This window comes from Netta rufina (assembly GCF_964035555.1).
Source record: "Netta rufina genome assembly, chromosome: 8".
NCBI lineage: Eukaryota > Metazoa > Chordata > Aves > Anseriformes > Anatidae > Netta > Netta rufina.
This window is the reverse complement of record NC_140131.1, coordinates 29,891,793-29,918,246: the sequence shown is the minus strand read 5'-3', so window position 1 is coordinate 29,918,246 and position 26,454 is coordinate 29,891,793. Positions and strand designations below refer to the sequence as shown.

General features: G+C 37.8%; 1 protein-coding gene across 1 annotated transcript in view; it reads right to left on the bottom strand.

Moving 5' to 3' along the window:
* DPYD (dihydropyrimidine dehydrogenase) overlaps nucleotides 1-26,454 on the bottom strand; it is a 340,058-nt gene that overhangs the window by 22,853 nt on the left and 290,751 nt on the right. The window contains exon 20 of the mRNA XM_084290947.1: nucleotides 20,267-20,446. Coding sequence (XP_084147073.1) covers nucleotides 20,267-20,446 — 180 coding nt within the window. The remainder of the gene's footprint in view (nucleotides 1-20,266; nucleotides 20,447-26,454) is intronic.

Sequence of the window (26,454 nt, the reverse complement as noted above, 5' to 3'; positions counted from 1 at the left end):
TTAAACCTTGCACAAGTGGTAAGAGCATACACTTTTTCCATCTGCTAGAACCTCTTCAGAATTTTGGTTATCCTGTATTTTTATTTATTTATTTTATTTCTTCATAGAAGCTCCAGATTTTTTATCAACTTGTCTATACTTTAAACAGCACGTAATTTCAATATATTTGGAAATAAACTCCACTTTTCCCTGGTAGATTACATATCACATAACTATACGTGCATTATTGCAGTGGTAGATTACTTAAATGCAAACCGTTGCTAATAATTCCTAAGCAAACCTTCTACCACTTCAGATTCATTGTAATCCATCTCTTATGTCAGATGAACCACAGCACTTATCCTCCTTCTGCACAGAATACAACGCTCTCTCTCATTCATCTCTCACACACAGTAATCCTTCCATCTCTACTTCACAAAATCCTAATTTAAATGTAAAGTATTCAGTTCAGACAAATGAGTGCTAGTCAGCCCTTGCAGTTAAGACCAAGAAGCCCACCACTGCATTTTGAAGCCTTCATACTCAACAATACAATGCTTTTTATCACCACCTTGATAATCTAAATTCACTAAATTTTGTACTAAGAGTCATAATACAAATGGTTTTGGCATTAGTGCTTCCACCCCTTGACAGAAAAAACTCCCACTTGAGTTAGGTTGAGAAAACATTAAATGCCTTCCTAGAAGGAGCTTTGGTATTCTGGTTTGATTCAGGCCTTTCAACAGCTTTGAAAATCAACAGAATACATATCACATAAAATAAATAAATAAATAAATAAATATGTAAATAAACAGCACCATCAAAAAAAAAACAACAACAACAACCAGAAGTATACCCAAATGATAAAATTGATATGGCCCACTGAAAGAAACTGAGGATGAAGAAGTTTGATCGTTTGAAGTTCTAAAAACTTTTAAAAAGATCTGTAAAGAAATAAGCAATTGCTACACTATTTAAAATTAATATTATATAAAACTTATTGCCTGAATAAAATGCCAATAATGCATTACCAAAGGGATCCCTTCACTAAACTGTTATAAATGTTTTCTATCTCACCATCAAGGAGTGAGGAGATGTCAATGTGCAGTTACCAAAGTAATAGAAGCTGTATAAAAACCTAACTTAGAACACTGTTCATTAGAATTAAACCTCCAAGTCTCCCACAGTGCTTCTCTTGCATATTTTTCTGTCTTTATAACAGTGAAAGTATCGTATCAAAAGTATTATCATGTTCTGAAAATGACATTAGAGTAGTCGCATATTCTAAAATTCTAATTTGATTAGATTTTCACTCAGGTCAGTCTGAGGATGAATTTAAGTTTTAAAAATCTAATGTGCAAATTATTAGACATATAGATTACAGCCATATATGACTATATTTTTGAAAACTGTCTTGGTTTAAATTACTATAAGAGCTTTAAAATGAATTCTGTTCTGAGCATCTGTTTACTACAAGACTTCATTGATTTGTATGCGCAGTTAGGCTTGCAAGTATATGCATTCAGTTTTCCCTCGGCCATTAAATGTAACCACAATCACATATTGCTTCAACAGGCCATCCACTTTTTCAATGGCCATGTGCTCTTGACATATGAACCATGGAGATGCGTAAATCTTTCCTTCACGTGTGTACTCATCGGGCTATTTTGCAGCTCAAAAGGATCAGGATGGCACAGCAACTATGTTACTTACATTTACAAAGAAACTCCTATTCTGATCCTACAAGCTTTTGCACATGGCTGAACTTTAAACATCCAAGTAGTTACCCAAGGGTAAGCCTCTGTGCTGTGACCAAGGGACCATGCACCACTGGCTGACCACAGCTCACACTTCTCGGATGTGCAAACATGGTTTCACCTGGCTCCATCACAGGAGTTACAAGTGCCCAATGAAGAGTAAAATGGAGCCCACAGTGTTCACCTTTTTCATGTTGTTTGAAAAAAGTCACATCTTCAGCTGTTCTGCACACAAATAATTCCCAATAACATATCTCTTTGTGGATGACAGATCATGCAAGACCTACAGAGCTTCTGTATTCAGAAACTGCAGTATTTTAAAATCAAATCCTCATTTAAATTGTAAAAACAATATTCTTTCTATTATTGACATAACTTATCTTGTTAAAGCTATGCCAGATATTTATGGTGATACAACCTACAGCTCAAAAAATAACATCTATAGCTATTTCTACCATAAGACAGAAAAGGAAACAAAATTTTCTACTTAGTGCAGCTTCTCTATGTTAATGCTGTCTGCAACAAGGCTGCTGCTATAAAGGTCACAGACGACATAATTTCTGTTATTACAGATAATCCATGTCTTCTGTGTGCCCAGCTTTTTTTTTTTTTTTTTTTTTTTCCATCTGTATTTTATAGAGGTGTTGTGTATTCTGATGGATAAAGCTTCTAGGAGAGCTTCAGTCTCAATGGCTTACAAAGGCAGGAGCAGTCACCATGCAGTCACCACGCACACATTTCCTGCCTCCAGAGAAGATGCATTGAATGACCTTGCATGAGCAAAAAGTCCGCTCTCAAATACCTTTTTCTGTGAAGACTGCTTTTATGAGGCATGACACCAGAGCAGGACAAGCTGTTTCCTACCATCAGGTGTGCACCTGGAGCGTGGTGGGCACGAGATGTGGCAGGGTACCAAACCACAGTTTAGCTACATGGGCACTCCCCCTGCTAAAATGGCCAATGTGAAAGATCAATGGGCATGAGCTGACACTAAATTGTTGCCTTGTTCAAGGCCTTTGATGTCCTTTTGATGTTCTTTTGTAACCCTTGCCTCAAACTAAGACCTGGCTTAAATAATACTTATGCTGTGTTTCCTTGTTTGCTCTGTTTCCATTATTTTGAGGATCTGACATTCTTGTTCCATAGTACTGTTTTTGTGTATGCCTCTCTCAAACAGCAGTGCCTCCAGCACCCTGCGTCATGTGATGTAATGGCCTCTGCATTTACATGCTGCAAAGCTGCGCTATGGGATATTTTGTACAGCTCCTTTATATGTAAGAAGACCTAAGGGAATTACAGTGGTTATATTCTTAGCATGGTTTTGTTTAGTAATCACCTCAGGAGACTGTACGGATCTCAAAAGCTTGGAATAGTGATGTGAGATGGTTTATGAATACTACTAATCTTCAAACTGACTTATCCATTTTCAGGTGTGGGTCTTTTCTGCATGGTTTTTACTTTTTAGGAGCTGGGTAATAGCCTCTGGGAGGTCAGCAATTATCCCAGTGCTCCAGGAGTCAAATGCAATTTCATCTCATTTTATTTCATTTTAGATTTATTGCCTTGGTCATTTCAAGCAGATAGATGAGATTGTAATCACGATCAGCTACAGCTTTTGCTTTTCTGTTTCTGCATCTATACAGCTATGGCAGCAATCCCAGCAAGCTGCATTTGTTTTTCTTGCTTATAGTTCTACAACAGGCATTCTTCTACAACAGGTTTGATCCCAAATTGCATTTTCTTCCACCTGTACCACCCCCAAAAGGTGTTCAGAAGGCATTGAGGTAGTTACTTTCTTTAATTCTTCTATCTAATACATTTGCAAATATCTGAGAATTGCATCACAAACTGACACTACTGTTACTTTTGTAAGTGGTAAACTGCAGGTCTGTATAATACCTTACTTAAATTGCTTAAGACTATGCATATGCATGGCTTCCTCCCTTCTCTACAGCTCATGACTTGCCCATCTGACCTGTGACTCTGCAAAACCTCAGCAATAAGACTTATGTCCTCTTTACTTCCACTTGCTTCTACTTTACTTCCACTGCTTCTTCTGAGTGCAGAGGATATTCTATTAAGCAAATGTTCAGCTGGCTGCACTGCTGTATCCATTTCCGGCTCTTCTATGCCCAGAAGACAAGCTAGACCTTTAAAACACCATTAGACACTGCTGCAAGGATCTTACATTGCTACCTATTTGATTTTTTTTTTTTTTTGTGCGTGCAACTTTTATGAATTGTTTGACCCAGTGTAGCTGCACACTTCATTCAATCACTTGATTTAGTAAAAAGCAGTGTATTTGTGTGGTATTTATATTTCCCAGTATTTTAATGTGCCCACTTTTCCTTGGTATTGTTCTTGTAATTTACATTGTCCTACTGGCATTTTGATTGTTCTATTGTATAATGCTAATCTGTATGTGTTTGTCTGCAGTTTTCGATTCTTACAAAACACCAACAAAATCTCTGTTATCTAACATTTACAGATGTTCGACTGCCCAGCTGGCATTCAACTTCTTCTCTGTTTTTGTGCTGCTGCTCTTAGTTTAAAGTTCATGCTTGTGCAAATGGCAGCAAAAGTTTATTTTTGCTCTTGTGTAGTGAATCAAAGCTGGATATGTGCAAAAGTACATTTTCCGAGTCAGTTTTTTTTTTTTTTCCTATGGTGCATTTTTTCTTTTTGCTATTGTAAGCAAGCTTTGGCAAAACAATTTTCTTGCCAGTGCAAAGAATTCCATATGTGAGACAAATACCAGTAGGTTTTTCTTTTCTGCTTTGTGCTAATGCATTTATGTTTGCACAAAATTTTTCCTTGTCTATGCAAACATTTTCTTTTCTACGTGGTTAACAGCTTCTGTCTCTGCTCCACTGATGGCTGGCCTCGGTTTGCTCACTAATTGTGCACATTAGCTCTGCATCGCTGTAGTGCTGCTGCATGAGCTCTCCAGGTGCCGCTACATTAGTGGTTTAGTTTAGATCAGGAGTACGCTTCTGAGGCGAATCTCCTGATTATCCCCACATACTGTGCTTTGGTTCTTGCTGCAGAGCAGTCTCAGAAAGCACAAACAGGATTTTATTTTGGATGAAATGGAACCTGAATGTGTGCTCCAGAAGTACACCTAAAATGAGCTCCAACTGCTAATGGGCATTTAACTTAAGAGACCAGACTAGAGTTAGAACACAGTAAAGCCCCTCTGAAATGCATATTGTATGGACACCAGTCTGCAGTATCAACCATTTCATTCTGCATCTCCATTCCTATTTGTCTCCACCACTTCTGAATGTAAAAATAGCTTCTGAGGATTCTCTTTTGAATCACTGCAACATTGTCTTACTCTTACCTACAAACTGAATTCATCCGTTAGGATGCAATGAATTCATGGGTTAGCTGTCTTATTACATTTGGAGAGATAGTGAGCTGTAGTTTTTCTACACTGTCCAAACTTAGATTAGTCACACTGTACAGAAATATGTATATTACTCACACACACGTTACATTAAATCCTATTTTATTTTACACAGAAGACATTTCCAGAATGCTTCTAAAAATTCTCACTAGTTTTCTTGATTTTGGAGCCTCAGGCTTTTAGAGCTATTTTTCCCAGTGCAATGTTCACAAACATCCAGTATAGCTCATTTTTATGTCCATCTGTCCATTGTTCATGCCCACACGTATACTGCCATAATCACTGCGTTTTCTCTTTTATTTTTTATTTTTAAATCCTTTTGCAAGAGTCTCAGTCTATATCCACAGTAGTAAACATGTCTGGGAATATTCCTGGGCATAAGGATGTTGTCATCTGTCCTAAAAAAGCGTTACATTTTCTTGCCCACTTATGGCCTCTGCTCACTATCAGTGTCCAAGGCAATTCCTAGAGAGGCTTTGGAAGTCGGCATGCTCCAGGAGCTGTTCCCAGCAGGCAGCCTGCCGTAAGCCAACCTGCTTTGGAGACTAACAGCTTCTGATCACTGGCACAGGCTGCTCAGTGCCAGCTGGCCTAAGTACCCAGGAATATTCCTGGGCACATTTAATTTGAAAGTGCAGACATCCCTCTACTTTCTGAAGTTAGGTGCCTGTAGGAATCTAGTCATTTCTGATGTCAGTGCCCAGGCAGATTGAAGTAAAACAGTGTAACATCCAACTAGTTTCAGTAAATGCTATTCTCTGTCATGAGGGACATTCTGGGACCAGACTTACAAGACTTAATGCGTAACCATAAAAAGTCCTAGTGTGGAGTTACTTAACGCAGATATCACTGGAGTTTTTAACATTTAAGGAAACATTTTTCATCTTCAGAAATAGGCAAAGTAAAAATGCAACTTTAAAAACAAACAAACAAAGTCCCAGCATAAAGCCAAAGTCTGAGATTTATCTTCAGTCTAGTCTCAAAGGAAGATCCTGCACCAGGCATGTCCTTAAGATAGGTGATTTCTCCATTATACAGCCATTTTACACAAAAGGATTCCTTTCATAATGCCAATGTAGTCTTAAAGAAGAAGCAAAACATTGTCAGGATGCTATTAAATTTTCTTTTAGGCACATTCACTGGCATCAGTGACACTGATACTGACACTGGCACAGATTGATAATCATATTTTGATTTTACCCTACTTTCTAAGTGAAATCACAGATTTAAAAATTGAGTGTTGGTGATTTCAATGGGAACTCAGCTCATTTCATGATTAGTTTTGTTGTTGTTGTTGTTGTTGTTGTTTAGAAAAAAAAAGCTTCAAAGTCTTTAAACACTTTCTCCTAATGAAATGAGTAAATCTGGGGGTTCACCGATTCATTTTTATAACAAGGAAACTTATTGTGAAACTTTCTATGGCAAATATTTGGCAGGTCCAAATGACAACACTGAGAGTATGGATCATATATGAAGAGTAGCCCAGAAATCTTGTCCCTGTCTTCAAGAATGAGAAATACCTTGAGAATTCTAGTCTTAATGTCTTACTTTTTCTCTGAAAATAATATAAATTGAGTATGCACAAAATCAGTCTCGGCAGCAGAACTGGGAACTAATTTTCATTTCCTTTCAGTATTTAATTAGGTTTCTTGAGCCTGCCTCTCATGACTCTGTTTCTGTTTCAGAAGACAAAAAGAAATGAGATAAAATGGACACTTGCTTCATACTGTTGTCTTCTCTTGCAAAGGTTTTATGCTTCCTTCATCATTAAAATATCCCAGCAATGTCTGCTAACTAATGAACTCCACCTATCTTGTGTGGCTCACCTGCTCTCTCATTCTCATTCTTCGGGTACAGGGCAGGCTGTTTTGTTTTGGTAAGATTTTACTAATTTCCTTCCTGTAAAAAGAAAAGCAAGCAGCAGTGCAGATATACTTCTGCAGAGATAAGACAAAGTTGAAAAAGTGCCTTTTACACTCAGGGTGAAAGGCAAAGGCACTAATTGATTCTTAAATCCTGTGGGAGCTTGTTCCACAGTTTAGGACATGCCCCTAAACCACCTCAGTCACCTTAGACATCTGTATTAGAGAAAGCGCATTGCTGAAAATCCAACAAGCACAAGGAATGAATGGAGTCGTGGAGTATAGCCTTCACTGTGGGGGTTTAAGCTAGCATGTAAGAAGCAAAGGATCTTTGGTACTGACTGCTGAAGAAAAGAGCCAAGACCCGGTTTGTTATTCTGTCCTGGGACAGTCGATCTAGGGCTTCCACACCACAACCACTCCAGGTTTCCAGCACATGCGGGGATGCAGAGAAAACAAAAACCAAACCAACCTGAACCAAACCAAAGCCAACCAATGAACCAACCAGACAAATAAACAAACAGAAAAGGTGGAGGTCAGTACTTGATCTGATGTGGCAGATGGGTCTTCCCTTCAATATGTGCTGAAACTTGCAGCTGAACTGCCATGTTGGAAAATGCTGGGAATTCAGCCTAGAAAATGGAGGGAGAATGAGCCCTGTGTGCTTTCAGTAACATGCTTCTGAGCAGACCTGCTGCAGCATTTTTTGCACGCTGAAGTTTTTTAGGAGATAATTACAACCACTGCTACTTTATGCTTTCTTTTCTTTTACCTCTTAGTGGAAGGTAAATCACAGTAATAAATCTTTCTATATAAATGCAAAGCAGAGCTAAAAATGAAATCGATGTCGCAATTTTAATTTACCACTTTCATTGTTGTTAATTTATACACAAGCAGTGTGCCATAAGTTTTCCCTGGAAAATAGTCTAATTCATTTCAAGCATCCCCCCTGAAAAACCGATACAGATACTCTGAGTTTCATGCCGTATTCTTTATATGTCTTGTAGGACATATATATGTCTTCTCCTTTTTTTTTTTCTTGGTAAGTTGTGGAAAAGAACATACCCCTGTAGTGAGACAAAGCTAAGTAGGTTCCAGCATTTATCTGAAGTTTCTGAGTGCTGTGATAAGGGGCAAAGAATAATTTTAGATACAATCATTAATCACAGTAAAATTTACAGTAGCCTACTTAAAGCCTTATTGTTCTCGTGTACATACAAGCTATCGGGGGCACAAATAAAATTGAACTCTTTGGCCAAGCTCTCTTAACAACTGGTTCCAGCTACAAGTTATTTTTCAAAAATTCCTCCAAAACTTAAGCCCAGGCAAACACTACGAGATTTTCACCCCCAGACAGTCTCTTTTACAGCACACTTTGCATACAGTAGTCAGGACGTGGACATGAGAGTTACCAGGATTCATGACAGAAGATTTCAAGGCAGAACGGGCCTATAATGCAAGAGAAACCCTGAAATATTTAGTCTTTGCAACCGTTTCTGGGAGACTCTTTACATGAAAAGAGTTCAAATGTCTAGTACCAGCTTATTTCGGAGGGAAAAAAAAAAACACATTTTCGAATGGAAATTCTGAGTTGCAGAAGTTCTGTCTGGGAAAAAGTAGGTAAACTATGCTTCGCAAGTCTGCACACTGACCTACTGTCCATCTTCACATTCAAGATGATCATTTTATATAATATTCACTTCTAAACAGGAAAATGGATATCATTATAGAACTATTTCCCCAAAACCATTTAAAATGTTTCAAAATAAATAAATAAATAAAACAGAAATCAGTTTATACTGATTTAGCTAAAACTAAATAGTCTTCAGCAATGTGCTAAAATTGTTTAAACAAATTTTTACAATTACTTTTAGAATCAAATTTCTTATTTTTCTTAACTCTAAAAAAGAATTCTACCTCTTTATGACTGTAACAACCAAGTAGAAACTAAATGCAATGAAACTATCCCAGCCTAATATTTTAATTCACTTGTTCAATATTTTCTATTTCTTTGCATTATTTTTACTTTATTATCCTTTTATAATACCCTCAAATATATCTATAAAACTTTACAGCCCTTTTCCAATGGCATATGGTGTGTGTTGTGAAGAGAAGCATGTTTATGAGCTGCAAGACAGGAAGAAAAATTAAATTACCCTTGTGGGACTGAGACAGGGAGAGTTGACTATGGTTATGAGCTGATGTTCTGATGTATCCACTGCTACCTATCTAATCCTTGATTCTCCAGGTTTTCATTGCATGAGAATTATCTTGGACATTGGACTATAGAAATATCTTGGACCGATAACTCTGCATAATCTCTCAACGCTTGAAACTGAAAGCAAGTTATGTTGTGACACAGTCCCTTTCACATCTGAAGCTGGCTAATTGTGCAAAGCTAGCTTTGAATGAATTCAAAATTAATTTTAACTGAACTAACATTAATTCCACTAGAAATGTGGAAGTAAATATTCAACGTACCTAGGTGCATCTCAAGAACCATTTACTATACTTTGATCCAATTCCACTTTCTAAATGAACATCAGTCAGTTGGGGTAGGACCTAACAGCAGAGAATTACTTGTCTTTGAGCTAGATGGGCTTAAATGTGGCTGGTGACAATACTCAGTCCTGGGTTTCTAAAACAAAGGTTCAAAGTGGATGAGAAGGAAATGTTATTGTTTTTGTTGTTGCTTTGTTTTGTTTTCTAAATGGAGGCAGACTTTCAAGCCTTTCAGACTGTAAGTTCATCACTCAATGTTGTTATAAATAACTTTACAAACAATTCACACCCCGTAGACTACAATACTTCAGTGATAAACAACAGAGAAATAAATTAAGTCCTATAGAAAAATGTAAACACTTTCTCCTCCATCTGGTAATTATGGCCAAAATCCAGCAGCAGGCATAGACATCCACCCACAGAGCAGGCACTGTAGGTCAAAAACTGAGCTTTGACAAACTTGCTATTAAAATGGCTGGAGTCTATCAAATAAATGATTATGATTTTGTTGTGAAGAGAAAGAGGGTAATTCTGGACCATGAGACATTAATTAAATTTGCTCTGTACCACCCTGAGCAGCAGCCCCTAAAGACCATGCTCACTCTTGCTGGATGCTCTTTTATAAATGTTGATTATGAAACCCATATTCGTGCTACAGTTGCCAAAGGATTCCTGGTGCTCCTGCTATAACAGGTACGTTTAGAGGCTTCAGAATGTCATTTATGCTAATGTCAATGACATGTGAGTTGTTTGTAGTTTAGTGATACATTTTGAGCAAAAGAGAACATGCAGATATATTTGTGCTTATAGAGCTTTGTGGTTTTTGATGAGCTTTCTGGTTTTCAATTTACAAATGGAAATTTTTTAAATGGACACTCCAAAATGTCAGGAGTGCTCAGCATTTGAAAGAAGGCTCAGTAAAGGGAGTGAAAAAATGCTGCTGAGTCTGGATTAAATTTTTAGTCTGTAATTGGAAAGAATGCCTTTTGGCATATATGTAATATTTTAAATGAGAACACAACTATTCAGGAAATATTAAGTAATGATTAGCATCTAGTATGCAATGCTCTATGATGTAATGATAAGTAATATAAGTAAATAAAATTATAATAGATAGGTTACAGAATTCAACTACTTTAAACTCAACTGCAAGGTCTGGTCTTGAAAGATGTAAAAAAAAATACCACATGCAGTATTTCAGTGATAAGCTTCTGGGTTTCTCATGAATCCAGGCATACTGTACAAAATAACACAGTATTTTATAGTTTGTATGTATAAATAAATCAGCAACTTGGAAGAAAAACTACATAGTAATAGCAACAAATGCATTAATTATTCCAAGCAATCAAACAGGAAATGGACAAAATGATTAATGGAGGAATGAAGGAACATGACATGATAATATCCTGAACAATATATGGGTTATGCATTGACTTACGCTGGATAGTTCCAAATGTAGCAATCAAAAACAGAGATGTGGCATAAAAAATAAAAAGGAGCTATTTCATTAAAACTTATCTGCTCAGTTGAATGAAGGGCAAACAAGGTCTTACCAACAGGATTAGACCCACCTTCTTAATAATAGCTAGGCTAGGTTTTCTTAAACATCAACCATCAGAGTACCCAAGCACAATCAGCCTGAATGAGATCCCAGAAAATCAATAAAATTCTTGCCAGGCCCCTTCGAACTATTACAGAGCCCCAACGTGCTCCGGAGCTGCAGATTACAGGCTGGCTGTAATTTCTCCCTGGAACAACCCAAACACGGTTCCAGGCCCTTAATGAATTCTGTACAGCATGGATAGGTCAGCAAGTACAGAAATCTCTTTTCTCAACTCTATGTGTAGAAATGGGGTGACCAACATCTCCTGTCAGTTACAGTTGCCCTGTGCCAATGTATGGCTAATGGGCAATGAAACAGAAGGACATTTCTAATCCATTTGTCCATAAAAACTCAGAAAGTACTGCTTTCAGAGCTGAGGTATCCATGTGGTTGGATCAGAAGCACAGATGATTACAGGAAAAATTTCACTGCTTTTTATTTGCAATGAAAATAAAATGAGTGGGAAAGGACATAATCATGATCCTTAAGGATGGTCTTAATCATTAAGCAGAAAGACATCTCAATTGTGTATGGTTAGATACTGTTGGCTCCAGCAGCTTACACTGAGCCACTGTCTAAAGACATGTTAGGATGCAGTGGCTTCCAAGGGTAGCCCTTAGTGCACAGCTGAAATGCTGGAAAGGGCTATACACTAACATGTGAAAATCAGACAGGAAAGGTCTACGCGCCCAGCACGTACTCCTGGAAACCTGAAATTTCTCCTGGCGGGACTTTTGCTAGACTTCAAACATTCAAGTCTTAAAAGTCTTCCCTTCCTTTAATCTCAGCAACACAGCATGAAACCACCATCATTTCTACAAAAAGGCTTGCCTTCCAATCAGGATAATTTTTCTGCTCCTCTTCCTGAACATTTTTTTTTTTTTTTCAAATTCAACTCATCAGTCTTGGTTGAATTCTCACTCTACATCATAAAATTCCTCTCTCTCAATTGATTGCAAACCTCAAATATTTGTAGACCACTGAGTTCTTCACCTGTAATGTTTACACATGTCATTTAGAAAGGACATATGGACACTTTAAAGTTTAGCTTCTTTAGCCTCTCCCCATAAATCACTTTCCACATTTCTGGAACATCTGTGTATTTCACTACACCTAGGGCTGCACTTAAGGGCCAAATCCGCTCCTAAGTCATTTAAGATGTGTCAAGAAAATTAACTGAGAAGTCACAAAATCCCTCTCAAAACTAGAACAAGAATAAAACAGTTCTTGGGAAACAGTCTGAAAAATAATATTTAGTCTGCTATGGCCAATTGTACAGAATTTGTTTTGTGCTTTCCTTACACGAGCATTGTGGCTCACAGAGCAGCGTGCTATCTAGGTAGACAGCTTCCTCAGCTGAGAAGTTTAAGGGACAATGTTTATTTCAAAGGCTAAGAGCCCCAGTCTTCACATGCACATCAGTAAGTCCATCTGTGACTAGGACCATAAACAAAATGAGGACACAAATAAAAGCAGCTTTTACTAGTAATAGCTACCTGTAGTTACAGCATAGACATTTCTCATTGCATATATGTTTCTAAGCTACCTGGGTATCTGTAGGATATAAACTGCATCTCCGTAAGACTACACCTCAGATAATATTGAGCATCTTACCAGTTCTTAATGAATAATAAGATGGTTAGAAGTACTGCTTAGAAATACATAATATTGTTAATAAATGACTTGTCTCACCCGGGTAGATTCTAGAGGAAGAATTTCATATCATCAGGTTCTTAGACTAGTAATTATATCTTACATTTTGAAAGGCACAACCTTGCTTTCACAGATGCCATTTGCATCAAAATCTGCGAAAATCAGGGAGAACAGTTTTGCACACACAAATTAATTGCTGATATTTGAGTGCTTGAACTCTAGACAATTAGATATCAGTCACTACTGACCAGGGCTTTACCCAGTGAGGACACAAAGAAAAAGGCTTTGCAACTAATACCAATCCCATGAATATTGCAGTGTCCTAAACATCCCCAAACTCTGTAGTTACACCTGACAAAGAAAAATCTCTCCGGCAGTAAACGCTGGTACTGAACCCAAGGCTGGAGGAAGAGATTGGGGGAAGGGGAGAGAGAGACTGATTTGCTTTCAATGAATATGAAAAAGCTGATCTCTGCCATTGAGGAAAATTCTTGCACCAGCAAGTGCTGACTGATTGCAATGAGGAATGCTTTATCACCAAGATCCAGACACCCTTTCATATGGTGATTATTATTCCTGTCATGACCCTCTGGTCATCAAGCCACAGTGTCTTTTGTCACAAAACAACTATCCAATAAGGAATAATCTAGGAATAAGCCTGTAGCATAATATCTTCTACTTGCTTATACACACAGCAGGAGTAGGAAAATCTTCTTCCTATGAGTTATTACCTGCTCTAATCCACTTTGGAAAATAGTGGTATTTCCTTAATTTTGTGAAGCATGCAAAAAAATTTACACAAGCTACAGCAACCTGAATAGCTCAGCCCTGAGTTGAAATCAAATCTCTCAGGTAGTGACAAATGGTCCAACATCACCACCAAATCCATGGTAGCACAGAAATTGTCAAAGATTCCCATTAAAACTTGATAAGGACACGTAAAGCCTGAACTGTGCACCATCTTGCCTCTACTTTCAATTTCATATCATCTTCTACAAGGCTGAAGTCTGGCCTAAATCCTGATGCCATTCTTGGAGTGACAGCTATGACAAACGGAGACTATGCATGTTCGAATTCCCAACAAATGCACATGCCACCTAGCAACCTTAGCTCTCTTTTAGTTCCTACACACTAAAACAATGCTAAATTCTTCACTATTGTCCATATTAATACTATCCAGCTATGTAATTCTGCGGAACTAATTAAAACTTACATGCATTATTTCTCTGGCTTTTCTAATTTAGCTGGTTGAGAAAGGGGCACCCTGCAGCCACAGACAGGGCGCACTGCACTGAAAGCATCCAGCCAAAGGGCTGGGAAGCCCTGCTCTGACAGCAGACGTGAGAAGCCATGTCTGGCCACATCAGCCAATTCCTTCTGTGCCTTTTCTGTCCCTATTGCTTATGTAGATCACCTAACATGAGGGCTGTTTTCAACTTTTTAACCAGCTAGCAAGCTAACCCTAAGTAACAAATACAACAATACATATACAACTGTACAGAATAAAAAATTAATGGTGTTAGGGAAGGATGATGCACAGAGACATTATGTGTGACACTGGGGAGGAAGTGGGGGTAAGTGCGCATGGTTAATATGAAAAGATGTCAAAAAAAAATGAAGCATAATAATAGTGCAATTTATCCTTGCTAAACGTACTGCGCTGTGCTATAATTAAATATGAAAACCTAAATTTATCTCTATGTTCGGCTGTCATTAACTTAACAGGGAGTGCACATGTTCTAATCTAATGGCTGATTTTTTTCTCCATGTGCAGCATATTAAAATGTATATTAGCCTCAAGGTGCATAAACACAAAATAATAGACCAAAGGTTTTGGCCTGTGGAGAAAAAAATCCATGCTCAAAGGCCGTCAAGTAGCTGGTGATGCAGGGGAGACACTCACTTAGCCTCATTAAGCCAAAGCTCTCTTTTGCTTGTCTTTTGTTCTGCATGACAGCAGCCTCTTTGTTGTATAATAATTCATTCCAAGTTCGTTCCAAGCTACCGAAACTGGTGAACTGTGGCCATTTTAATGAGCAGTATTGGTGGTATGCATAATCTGGAAGCCACGTGGACCAGGCAATCACAGAGCACTGCAGCCAGCAAAATGAGATACTGTCGAAATCACAAATTTGTCAAGTTGTTTTTGGACAGGGTATTATAATAAGCACTAAAATATGCATCTTATTACTCTGCATCTGCCAGTCAAAGATCACTGTAATGAATGCATGCTGCAGGGTATGACCAGGCCGTTTTCCTAAGTAAAACAAACTGCAGAGTACAAAAAAAGAATTATGTATTTTTGGCAGTGTCTCTTTTTTTTTTTTTTTTTAGAATCCTTTTGCATCAAGAGTTGGATTTTCCTGGCTTGATGTCGGTTGCCAGCAGTGAACACACTAAAACCACCACAGCCAAGGAGTTAATGTGAATATCGTTTCTTAATAGCCACATTTACTAGCTGTGAATATCAAACTTTAAACTCAGTGCTTAAAGCAAATTTAGCATACAGTACATATAAAACCCACAAAGATTAAACTACTTACATCCACCTTAATAATCCTAGTTCCTTTTCTTCTATCCATTTCTACAGCAAATGGCTTCACTGTTAGGGAAGATACATTTTATATAACAAACTATAGTCTTCCTAAGAAACAATGCTGTAGATAATCACAACATAAACTTCCATAATAGACCCGTTAAGAAAAAAAAATAACATTAGAGAGGTTCTTTCTTCACATATTGTTTGGGCCAGAGATTGCTTTTGGCTTGCAAACGCTGGGAGATTCACCTAAAATCCATCTTTTTTTTTCCCTCTCTTACTCTTTTTCAGAATTGGCAATGGGAGTAAGGGAAAAAAGGTTTCTTCACTAATGATCATTTTAAATGTGATCTCTAAACCACCATTTGATGATGTTTCTGCATTTCTAGCAAATACACAGTGCTGGAAATGAGGACAGTTCTTTACCATACTGGAAAGCCTTGCCTTCCCAAACAGCACACCACAAGGAGCACTGCCAAATGTGAGGGGTAAAAACCTCTGCTCAGTGAAGGTAGTCACAGGCCCTGAAGAATCTGAAAGCAGACAATATTTGGTGCATGCATGGCAACGGTGTACTTACACAGCTGGTGGTTCACATTTTATTCATTTGATAGCAGAGCTAATTTAATATTTCATATGAAATATTCAAGGTTTTGCAAGCTATTTTTTTTTCTCTGCCATATAAAAAGCCATTTAGATTTGACTACAACCAAGTTAGAATGTAGCAGGTTGGTACTACTCAGAAGAATCAGCTTCTAGTACCCATAAATACTCAAAGGGAGTGCATGTTTTAGTCTTAACAGGAAGTCCGTGCATTTGAGAACAAAATCAGCAATTTGCTAAATTTCAGTAATTAGAATTTTCAATGAAGTTCATACACAGGATAGCGCATGTTCAGGATCATTCTCTTTGCTGGAGAAACTGCCTATTGATGTGTTTTTATCAGATAAGGCTGTAACATTTTCATTACAACACCATCCTAACAACAGTTGATGTGGATTCACTATGAAAAAGAGTTTGCTTCAGCTTTAGGATATTTCTGAGATCAAGACACCTAAATTATTACTTTATTATTATTAGCCTCTAGACATGATGAAACAAATGTCTTTTTTTTTTTCCCCAAACCTTCTGGTGCTGGAAGTGATCTATTAAGTATCTATGCATATTTACCTCTTCTTATAAACCCATAAATTGCCATATTTCTACTGTTTAGCTACCTGGCATATATAGAGGCCACTGTGTTAAGTATGATTTTTATAGCTGACATTAGGTGGAAGTTTATACAGAAACACGCTATACCACTTCTGTTACCATCAGCTGACACCAGTGTGTTTCTTGGACATAATCACTTCAGCTCCCTGGAGTAAGATCAGTGAGCAACTAATAAAAGATTCCTGTAATAAACAGACAAGGTGAGAGAGTGACTACGCAGGGGAGATCAAATTGGACCTCTGGGGAATACTGTACCTTGTCTGGATGCCTGGTGAGAACACAGTTATCTTTATCACTCCTGTTGATATATCTTCCCAAGAAACTCAGAAACATGATTCTAAAACACAATTCAGTTAATTTGGGATTATAAGGATACTAACTGCACTCTCCCTCTCTCTTATGCAGCCACCCTGATAATTTTGGGTTGTAAAAGCATGCCGTACATCTTAACTGTCTGCCTCGTTGCATCATGTACTTGATCTCAGTCTACATTCATGCTGAGGTAAGTGTCCTTTTACAAAAGTTCTTCCTTGAGGGAGTTCAGTGAGAAAGCAGTATGGTGTCATCATTACCTTGCCACTCTCTCATCTCAGTGCCTAGATTTGCAAACTGAGATTATAGCTGAGACGAGCTGACAAGGTTTATTTCATGCATTTAATAGAAAGGTGATTCAGAGGTGGTATTAACGACAGTCATCTGTGTCAAAGTTTCAAAATTCAGTTCCTACCACAGAAAAAAAAAATAAATCTAAATAAGCTATCAGAAAAGCAATGAGGAAGAAAGCCCTGAAGACTGGCTCTGTCCACCTTTGTGAGTCTGATGCAGCATCTATGTAAGGACTGTCTTCGAAGTGGTTGTGGAGAAAGTCTACAACCCTAGTAAAGAATGAATAAAATTGGTGGAGCTACGGAAAACAGAATCACCCAGTGACTAGAAGCCATGACTGAGGTTAGCATTTTTAAGTGGGAATCTCACTGATATTACAGGTAGTATAGCATTACAAGTCACATCTTGGGACAATGGCAAGTAATGACTGCAACAGCAACCACTATATTAGCAAACAGGGAAAAACTAGCATTATAGAAAAGACTATTAGAAAATATGTACCAGCTGCCTCAAAGATGATAAATTTAGGGTCTATAGACCAACAAACACATTATGAAACAGTGAAAAACCTAAAAACAGCATTTGAGTTTCCAAGATATTTTCTAATAGTATGATTCTTCTCATTTGTTAAGGACTAGAAGTTACTGGATGAAAATATTAGTTGTATTAATGTAGATATATGAACAGGAACTGATCAAAACGATTCTCCTTTTTAAATCCAAACTTCATCAGCATTTGCTGTTTAGTTTCTCATGGGGTCTTACTGAAGAAACTGCATTTCACCTTACAGTAATGAGCAAGTTTTTTTTAAAAACCTTTGAAGGTTTTAAAAATTGCAATGAAGGATTTTGATTGTCACATTTTAGTCTATGTATAAGATACGGACATGAATTACTTTTATCAATGAGAATATACACATCAGTAGGCTACCTCCTCTTTTCCAAATAAAGAGTGACGACATCCTTTTCAGTGAATTTATTTTAGAAAGAGAATCAAGAGTGTGTGTTATTACTTGCTGCCAAGCACGCTAGATACTTGTGTTTGAATCCAGATGAAACTGCAGTACTTAACTGAATTTGCTAGGCACAAGTACATGAAATCCAATACTGATAATAATTTATGAAGGTAAGAATACCGATTCCTATAGTATTGCTAACATAGTTTATGATAACATAATTAGTTACACTAATAACACTGCTTAGGCACAGTCTTGCTAATTATGATATTATAAATATTAATGATATCAAGCCTTTGTATTTGATTGCCCCTAGTAGGATCATTTATCATTGTATTTCCCTTTACCCATGTTGTATTATTTTTCTTCCTTTTCCCTTGAATGTACATTCCTGAACAGACATCCTGAGCTTTGGTCTAAAATATATCACTACCTTATCAATGGTGCAGCCTGGTTAACTTTAGATTTTATTATTTAGTAACAATGATCCAATGATATAATTCTCTGGTAAGGGCAATCAAATACACAATTACTTATATTCTGTACGTCTTGCTACTTTTAAATGTCTAACAGACCCAGCCAGACACGATTACATAGGGCTTTGTTTTCCATTCTTTTTCATGTGACCTGTTTCAAGTTAAGATTCCTTTGAATTATTAAATGCTCCCTTAAAGCATCTTTTCACACTACCTTTTTAAATTTAATTATTGATGTATGACAAGCGGAAAAGACTAAGACTTGTAATATTTTTCTCAATCAAAAGGACATGAGAAACATCTTTGACAATGGTTGTCTGTTTAGTAAAATAAAAAGATAATACAAAGAACGCTGAATGCAGATTTAAAGAATTGCAAAAAAACTCTGTCACATGAATTGAAAATGCTGTGTATGTTTCCACAGGTGTTAAAGAAAGGAAGTTTGAATACAACCCTTTGAGACTGGTTTAACTGCTTAACATAAGTAGATGAAAATGAAACTGCTTATATCTTGTTTTATTTTTAAGCAGTGTATTATTTAGAGCTTTAGGAATGGGATTGTCTTTTCTCCTGAAAGGTAATGTTATAATTTTCAGAGCTCCACAGAGAACAATAATACAGGAGTCTCTAATCTCCTTCTAAATCCAACTCCAGTCATCAGCAATGATAAGCAGAGATTTGGAGGTGTTTGACACTCCAAATCCTATTCTTTTGTAATTCTTTACTTTTTACAACATTTTCAACAGTGTTGTATCAGATTTTTAGAAGGATAATCAATAGGCATGATGTATAACTGAAATCAGTCTTCAAAGTGATCCCCTCTAGTAACCAGAAACAAAAGCTCTGCCTCCCTGCTGTGCAGGTATTTTGCTTAGAGCAGTAGGCAGCAGGGCATCAGTAGGAAGCCAGTTACACCTCCCTGCTTCTCAGCATGGATCAGCAGGTGTCCTAGTGTAGGGGTGTGCAGTATTGGGGCAGCTGCAATCTACTGCATCTGGAAAAATCTCCAAAGACATTTTTGTAGTAGGGAACTACTAGAGCAGAGAGGAGAGACAGTCCAGAGGATTCCAGAGAGACCATAGTTTACATTCCTATTCCACCACACTTTCTAGGTTTAAATGACCTTGTGGAATTTATTATTCAGTGTTGCTGTTCCTCACCTGGAACTTTCCCTGCCTTGCAAAGGGTATGAGAATTGGTACATGTGAAAGACCATGAGATACTCAGTTACGATGTCAGTAGAATCACTGCTGTCTGATCTAGCATTCCAACCAGCAGCGTGGTTGTGACAGAAGCTTCTCAGCTGGTCAAGTCCAGTGCTAGGTGGCTTTCATATCTCCTGAACATTGCACTATGGGCGGAACACCCTGGCACTTCTGGCACAGTAGTAGTATCAATCTGAATTGAGTTGTTGCATTAAAACAAGTAGTTCCAATGCAATTGCAATTTTACATCCTACACTTTAAAAAAAGACATGCTGTTATAATCAAGGTGGAGACATCATATTTACAATAGAAAGGTTATTGCATATCAAGTCATTTCAAGTTTGTCTGATCAAGTCGCCCTCAGATATTTGCTAATACCGTGGAGGAATAAAAAAAGACTTGGTGACTAGTTGTGACAGCAGCAGTGGTTAACCAAGGTAGTTACATACAACAAAGATGGAATTGCATAGACATAACTTTACAGAGGAATGGCAATGAAACAACATACCTTTCCTATCAGATCAGCAACTCTAGGTATTGGTTTTCCTTTCTGATGGCGCATGGTTGCAGGACTCTGTCCATTCCAGTCTTTGAGTTCCTCGATGCTTTTCAGGTAAAGAAGAGCTCGCAGTCCAGTGCAGTAGTCATCAATAACAGTGAAATCTTGATTCTGGATTGCACTGCACACCTGTGAAATGTAAATACAGTTATCAGCAACATCCTGGCAGAGGAGCACAAGAAGTTAGCAAGCTTTTTGGACTTACTGATTATCAGATGACCCTTATTGAAACTTCACTGACAAACACTATAGGAATTCAGAAGGATATTAGTTGGCTGCTCGATCTTGTGTCATGATAGCCATCAGTGCAGTTCAGGAAAAAAAGGACTCAGTAACATTGGTTATGACCAGGTTTCCTAATGGCAGCCCTTAGACCATATCTGAAGGTTGTTCAGAAGCAAGCCTGCACACCCAGCCCCACTGCGCATCTTTCAGGACTCTGCTGCTGAGCATGTAGACACTTTGCCTGCAGACACTGGGTACCAGCCAGCCCTGTTTGGGAAGCACAGACATAGCCATTTATGCCCCAGTCAAACAAATCAGAGAACTATAGATTTGCTGAGGGTACAAGGCTTCTTTAGAGATTGTGAAGTCCAACCTCCCGGCTCATAGAAGGGTCAACTAGAGAAGGCTACCCAGGACTGTATCCAGTTGGGTTTTGAATATCTCCAAAGATAGGGACTCAACAACCTCTCAGGGGAATTTGTTCTAGTGTTCAATCACCCTTACAGCTTTTTCTTATATTTAAATGGAATTTCCTGTTTTCCAATTTATGTCTATTGCTGCTTGTTCTTTCCCTGGATATTCCTGAGAAGAATCTGTCTCCAATGGAGGTGTCTCAGCATACAATATCCACTAAGCAGACCTAGTATGGGCAACCATAAGCAGATACACTAAGCAGATACTAGTATGGGCAACCATTGCCAGGCACAGAGCAGAACAATGTTCCCCTTCTGCTAATTAATATTTGCCACTCAATGGTACTGGGATGCCAAGCCACTTTGTTTTAGGTGCTTTAAAAACACAGAGAGCAATATATCTTTATAAACATGCAAATAAATGATCCCTGATCTGTAGGCACAGAACTATCAATAGCAGAGAGCAGCCTGATTATTTACATGGATTTTTCTAGACTGCCTTGTGGATATCAGCTCAGATTTAAACCCACAGAGATACCCAACTAAACTGTCAACAAGTGAGTAAAATATCCCAGACTCTTCTCTGAACACATTTTTATGAGCTAAACCCTAATCCACCACTGAAGAGCGGCAGGGTCAGTGGACTACCATTAACTGCCATTCCCTGGAAATGCTCATAAATTCCAAATGTGTCAGTGTTTTCAGCTTCTGATTCAGCTTTTATTCTAAAAACTAAAATAAATTCTGCTGGTAATACCTACATTTACATACACATGTAATAAGCACAACAATGAAACAGCTACCTACCTTAGAACATGAAGGTGTGAACATGCACAAACACATAAACACTCTTTCAATGAGAAAATATACCTCAGATCACAAGCATCAACATTTAAAAATACAGGAAATATATAACTGTTTTTCGCATTTCAGAAATGATAATATAACTTGCAATTTTGAAGGCATCCTTCACATTGTAAAATACCATACACTATAGCTACACAAGGAAAAAATAAGGGCAAACTTTAACAAACACAAGAACATATTATATGTACTGCATTTACATTACACAAAATCTCTTTCTCTGCAGAAATAACATGGGCATTAATTAGGCCTGTTATTCTTTCTATAAACCTCATTATTTATTTATTTATTTGTTTGTTTTTAAGCCCAGGAGTATTTATGGAGAATATTAATAATTTCTAGTATAAGCTATTTAACTGCAAAACTCAACTGGTGCTTATTTAAGGGTTTTTGTCCAACAAGGAATTCCCTATTATTTTACTGCACAGGTAACACTTTTATTAGCTATTATTGAAAACAGTAAAATTGTAAAAAAACACACACACACACACACAAAACAAAACAAACAAACAAAAAAAACACCACCACAGTTAAAAGTCATGTCATGTCATTTGAAAAAAGTTCAGGCACTGTTGTCAAAATCCTGAAATATTTTGACAGGATGTATACATGAGATACACTGGAGGATACCTATAATAAACTTATAAATAAAGCGGTTTTTACTGTTTTCCATCTTATGGTACGGTGTTATGAACTGCAATAATATAAAAATGTGCAGAAGATGATAGCACACTACAACTCAGGGATCAATCCTAGCTCTACGTGCATTGCACTGTTTGCCTTCCATGGGAAGCCACGTATGTTCCAGAACTGAAGGCAAAATGCAGTTTTTTAAAAAAGAATGTAAATCACTGCCTAAAGAAAAACATTATCTGAAATGAGAAGACTTAGAAACTGAATTTGCTAGTGGTTTCAGATGACCCTTCTCCTCTGTAGGAGCCTTGTGACTCTGGTGCCCAAAGGTGCAAATAATTACCCAAAGACATGCCTTTCACTGATTTCACTGTGATAAAAGCAGGTGCTTATTTTTACAGGCCTTTCCTGGAACAAGAGACTTTCAAACATTAATGCATACAAAAACAACAGAAATAGTTCTGTCATGCTGTTGGCAAATTCCAAAGCATTCTGAACTTCAACATTTCTTAAGCTTTACATATCAGATGGGGATATTTGGGTTTTAGTATCTTCTGTGAATGCTTATAGTATCTTCTGTGAATCAATGCAGAAAGCTTTGTTGCCTTTTAAAAGGGGTTGAACAAAGTTGAGATAAAAGGTCCCAGTGCCCCATCAGCCAGGACAATTTCTACACCACAGAGAGAGGTTTTTAGCACCATACCTGGCTGCCTCTGAATCGCTGGTTTAAATGACACTGTGCCCTCTTCTCAGCACCAGAGAAGTGGCAGGGCAGTAGACCAGGTGAGACTCAAGCTCTCAGTCCCAGAAAAAACACAGAAGTGAGCCAGCCTGTCTCCACACATTGATTCAGTCCCGCTGCTTGAGCTGAGAGTAGGCATGCTTCCCTCCCTTCCAAAGCTCAACGCTGAACTCTCCCTTCTGCTGCTATCTTATTTTACAGGTGTGAAAAGCAGGAAATGCAGTCCAGCTAAAGCCACATTTAAAATGGAACTGCCTTTCGATTGCACCAGCTCTCATTTAATGTCTTATTAAAAACCACCTCAACAGGAGGTCATGGAGCATGGTATCACTGAAACAGCTGCTGTCGGAGCCTTGTGCACTGACTGGCCCAGCACCACAAACCTGGCTGGAGACCAGCTCTGTCCACCCATCTCCTCTCCTCAGCACCACTCCTTTCAGGACCAAACACAATGAAATTTGTTTCCCTTTAGACTCTAAAGGAAAAGCCTAAGCAAATATATAACTACAACTGAGCACATTCAGATGTTCATGTTGTTCCAGACCAGCAGCCTGTGGCCAGCAGAAACTGGTTATGGACAAGTACAAGAAACAAGCGTGGATCTGTTGCTCATTTGGTTTATCAGCCCAGGTTCTAGCAAGCAGTGGTGCTGTGACTTTGCATGGCAGATTCCATCTGTTTAATATCCCTTGGTCCTACGTAATCCAAGTGACTCAGTCTTATGAGTAAATTAATGTTCAATGGTGCGCTGACCCAGGCTTTCACCTGAAACGTTTAGGTAGAAAGTAGCTTTTTCTTTATTGGATTGTGGGAGGCAGGCCGTGTGAGCAATCTATGGGACACACACAGAAGTCAAGATCACAATGAAGTTGTCAGCTGTCCTCCTTGCCTACGTTTGTCTCTAGCTTTGGAATAGAATTTGGGCCAGAGAAAAAAGGCACTACTTTTTCCTGTTTGCAAAGGCAGCATATACCATTCTTATTGCACTCATACACAGAAAGATAATTTTGCAGAAGCTTGGTTTTAGTGCATTGTCTGACTGTGCTACTGCCTCGGCAGTAAAACCACCACAATTTCACAAGTTAACTTTTAACATCTGACCTCCCTTTCTATCCATGTTCCTCTTTCTATACCAGTGAGTGCCCCTTGCATCCCGAAAGAGACAAGCAAGCCAACATGCCATACATGATCAGTAATATTATACTCTTAATATTCTGAAGTATAAAACTGTTCAGTATAAATTGCAACTGTAGGTTACGATTCTAATCTATACAGACACATATGAGATACTAAAAGACACAAGGCCTGCTATGCTGCTGGTAAATCAAATGTACACCAAATGATCTCATTGGGGAATGTGGATGTGAAATGAATTACAGGCTTAAGGCTCTAAGTAAAACTGCCCTGCAAAATGCAATGATGGGGTTAGCATCCAAAGGTCCCTGCTGATGTCTTGCATAACAAATGACCTGTCTGCTCTGTAATAAACATAAATACTCAGTGCAGCTTTGTAAAAGGATCTAGAGCCATTACAAATCTTACTTTAGAGACTAAATTGTCAAGAGATTTTTGTAAAAAGAATTTTACAAGATACGATTGTTTTTAATCATTCACTTCACTCTGAAACTTTTAATTTACATGCTATGAAGAAAAAGTTCATTATCAGAGACAGGTATTACTACATCTGGTAAAAAACATTGCAAATGCCTTTGCTGTTAGCAGAATCATTACACAAAAAAGAGAAGTCAATTTCTGAAGTCTTTCCTGGGACAAATCCCCTTCACTGTTCACTAAGAGATCTCTGTAATAACTTTAGGGTATTGCCCATAACCTATGGTTTTAGGATCAACAGGGAAAATATCCCCACACTGCATTATCACTCTGCCCAGACTCCGGAGTATCCTGGGGGACTGTGTGCAAGGCCTATGCCATTCATGCAGAGCCCTGGACAAAGTGGCTGAGGCATTTCCAGCCAGATCACCCACTGAAGCAATTCCTATTCAATGCTGTCCTTGCCTTTTCCAATGAGGGATGTCTGTTTCAAAACACTATTAAACAACTTTGCCAGCAATGAATTTGAGGTAGGTGGTGTTAGAGACAATAGGTTGGATAAAAAATTCATTTTTACACCCTCCGAAATATATGTTGTTCTCTTCAGAATATGAGTGCAAAATAATTGTCATTTTTATGAAAATGGAAGTAACAGTAAGGCGGCAGATGGGTGGCAGTGATACACAGTCTAGAAGTAAGAAGATTGATGGGTATATATTTGTATATACAAACGCAAATCACATAGCTTGACTGTTCTACCATATTAGTTTCCATTTGTTGCAGCTGTACAACATCAAAGCAGTGATGTCCCCATATATTGCATTTAGTGGTAATGTAACGGGCTACCAAAAAAAAAAAAAAAAAAAAAAAATCAAAGTGAGAGTTTCTAAGTAGTTTCCTGGCAATTGAGACAGCAGGCTCTTTCATCTGTGCTGTAACTGTGGCAGTGCATTGATTTAAACTCCTTCTGAGATCTCAAATGCTTTTATATTCTTAGGTCTTGCTGGCTGCTTTCTTTTTGCTTTTTTTTTCACTTTCAAATGATAAAATTCTAGCATTTAGCAGAATGCCATCTTGCTTCCCCAGAAGACAGAAACTTATTTCAGCTTTGGTTCTAAACTGCATAGGATCTCTAAATAAAATAGCTCTCAAAATGCCATCCTATTAGGCAATCAGCCTTTGACTTCACAGTTTCTAATATTCTTATCATAGCAAGGGGATAAACAACTATTACTCCTCTGAGATACCTGTGAGAGTTTTTATGATGAATTAATTTTTTTCCATTAATTTGTCAGACTTCCTTTGAAATATTTTTTACTGATATGCCCAAATGGTAAGCAAAAGAATTATGTGCTGTTTTGATTTTATATTATATATTCTACTTTAACATTATTTATCATCATCTTGTAGAAGATTTCTACTAAAATTCTTCCTGATAACTGAAGACATAAATCCACCTTTCTGTTAGAGAAACATTTATGAATGACTCTAAGCTGTTTTTCAATGTATAGTTGAAGCCACTGCTTTTTGATTAGTGTCTATTGACTAAGATTCTTGTAGAAAAAAGCTGAAATCATAAATGAATGCAAGGTGCTTCAGGAAGGATCCTATTTGTGCCTATCTGGATATGCTGGATACACCATCAATGGCCTTAAGAAAATTAATTTTATTTTTGTGGGAAAAAGCATGACTTTAATCTGGGGAAAGGC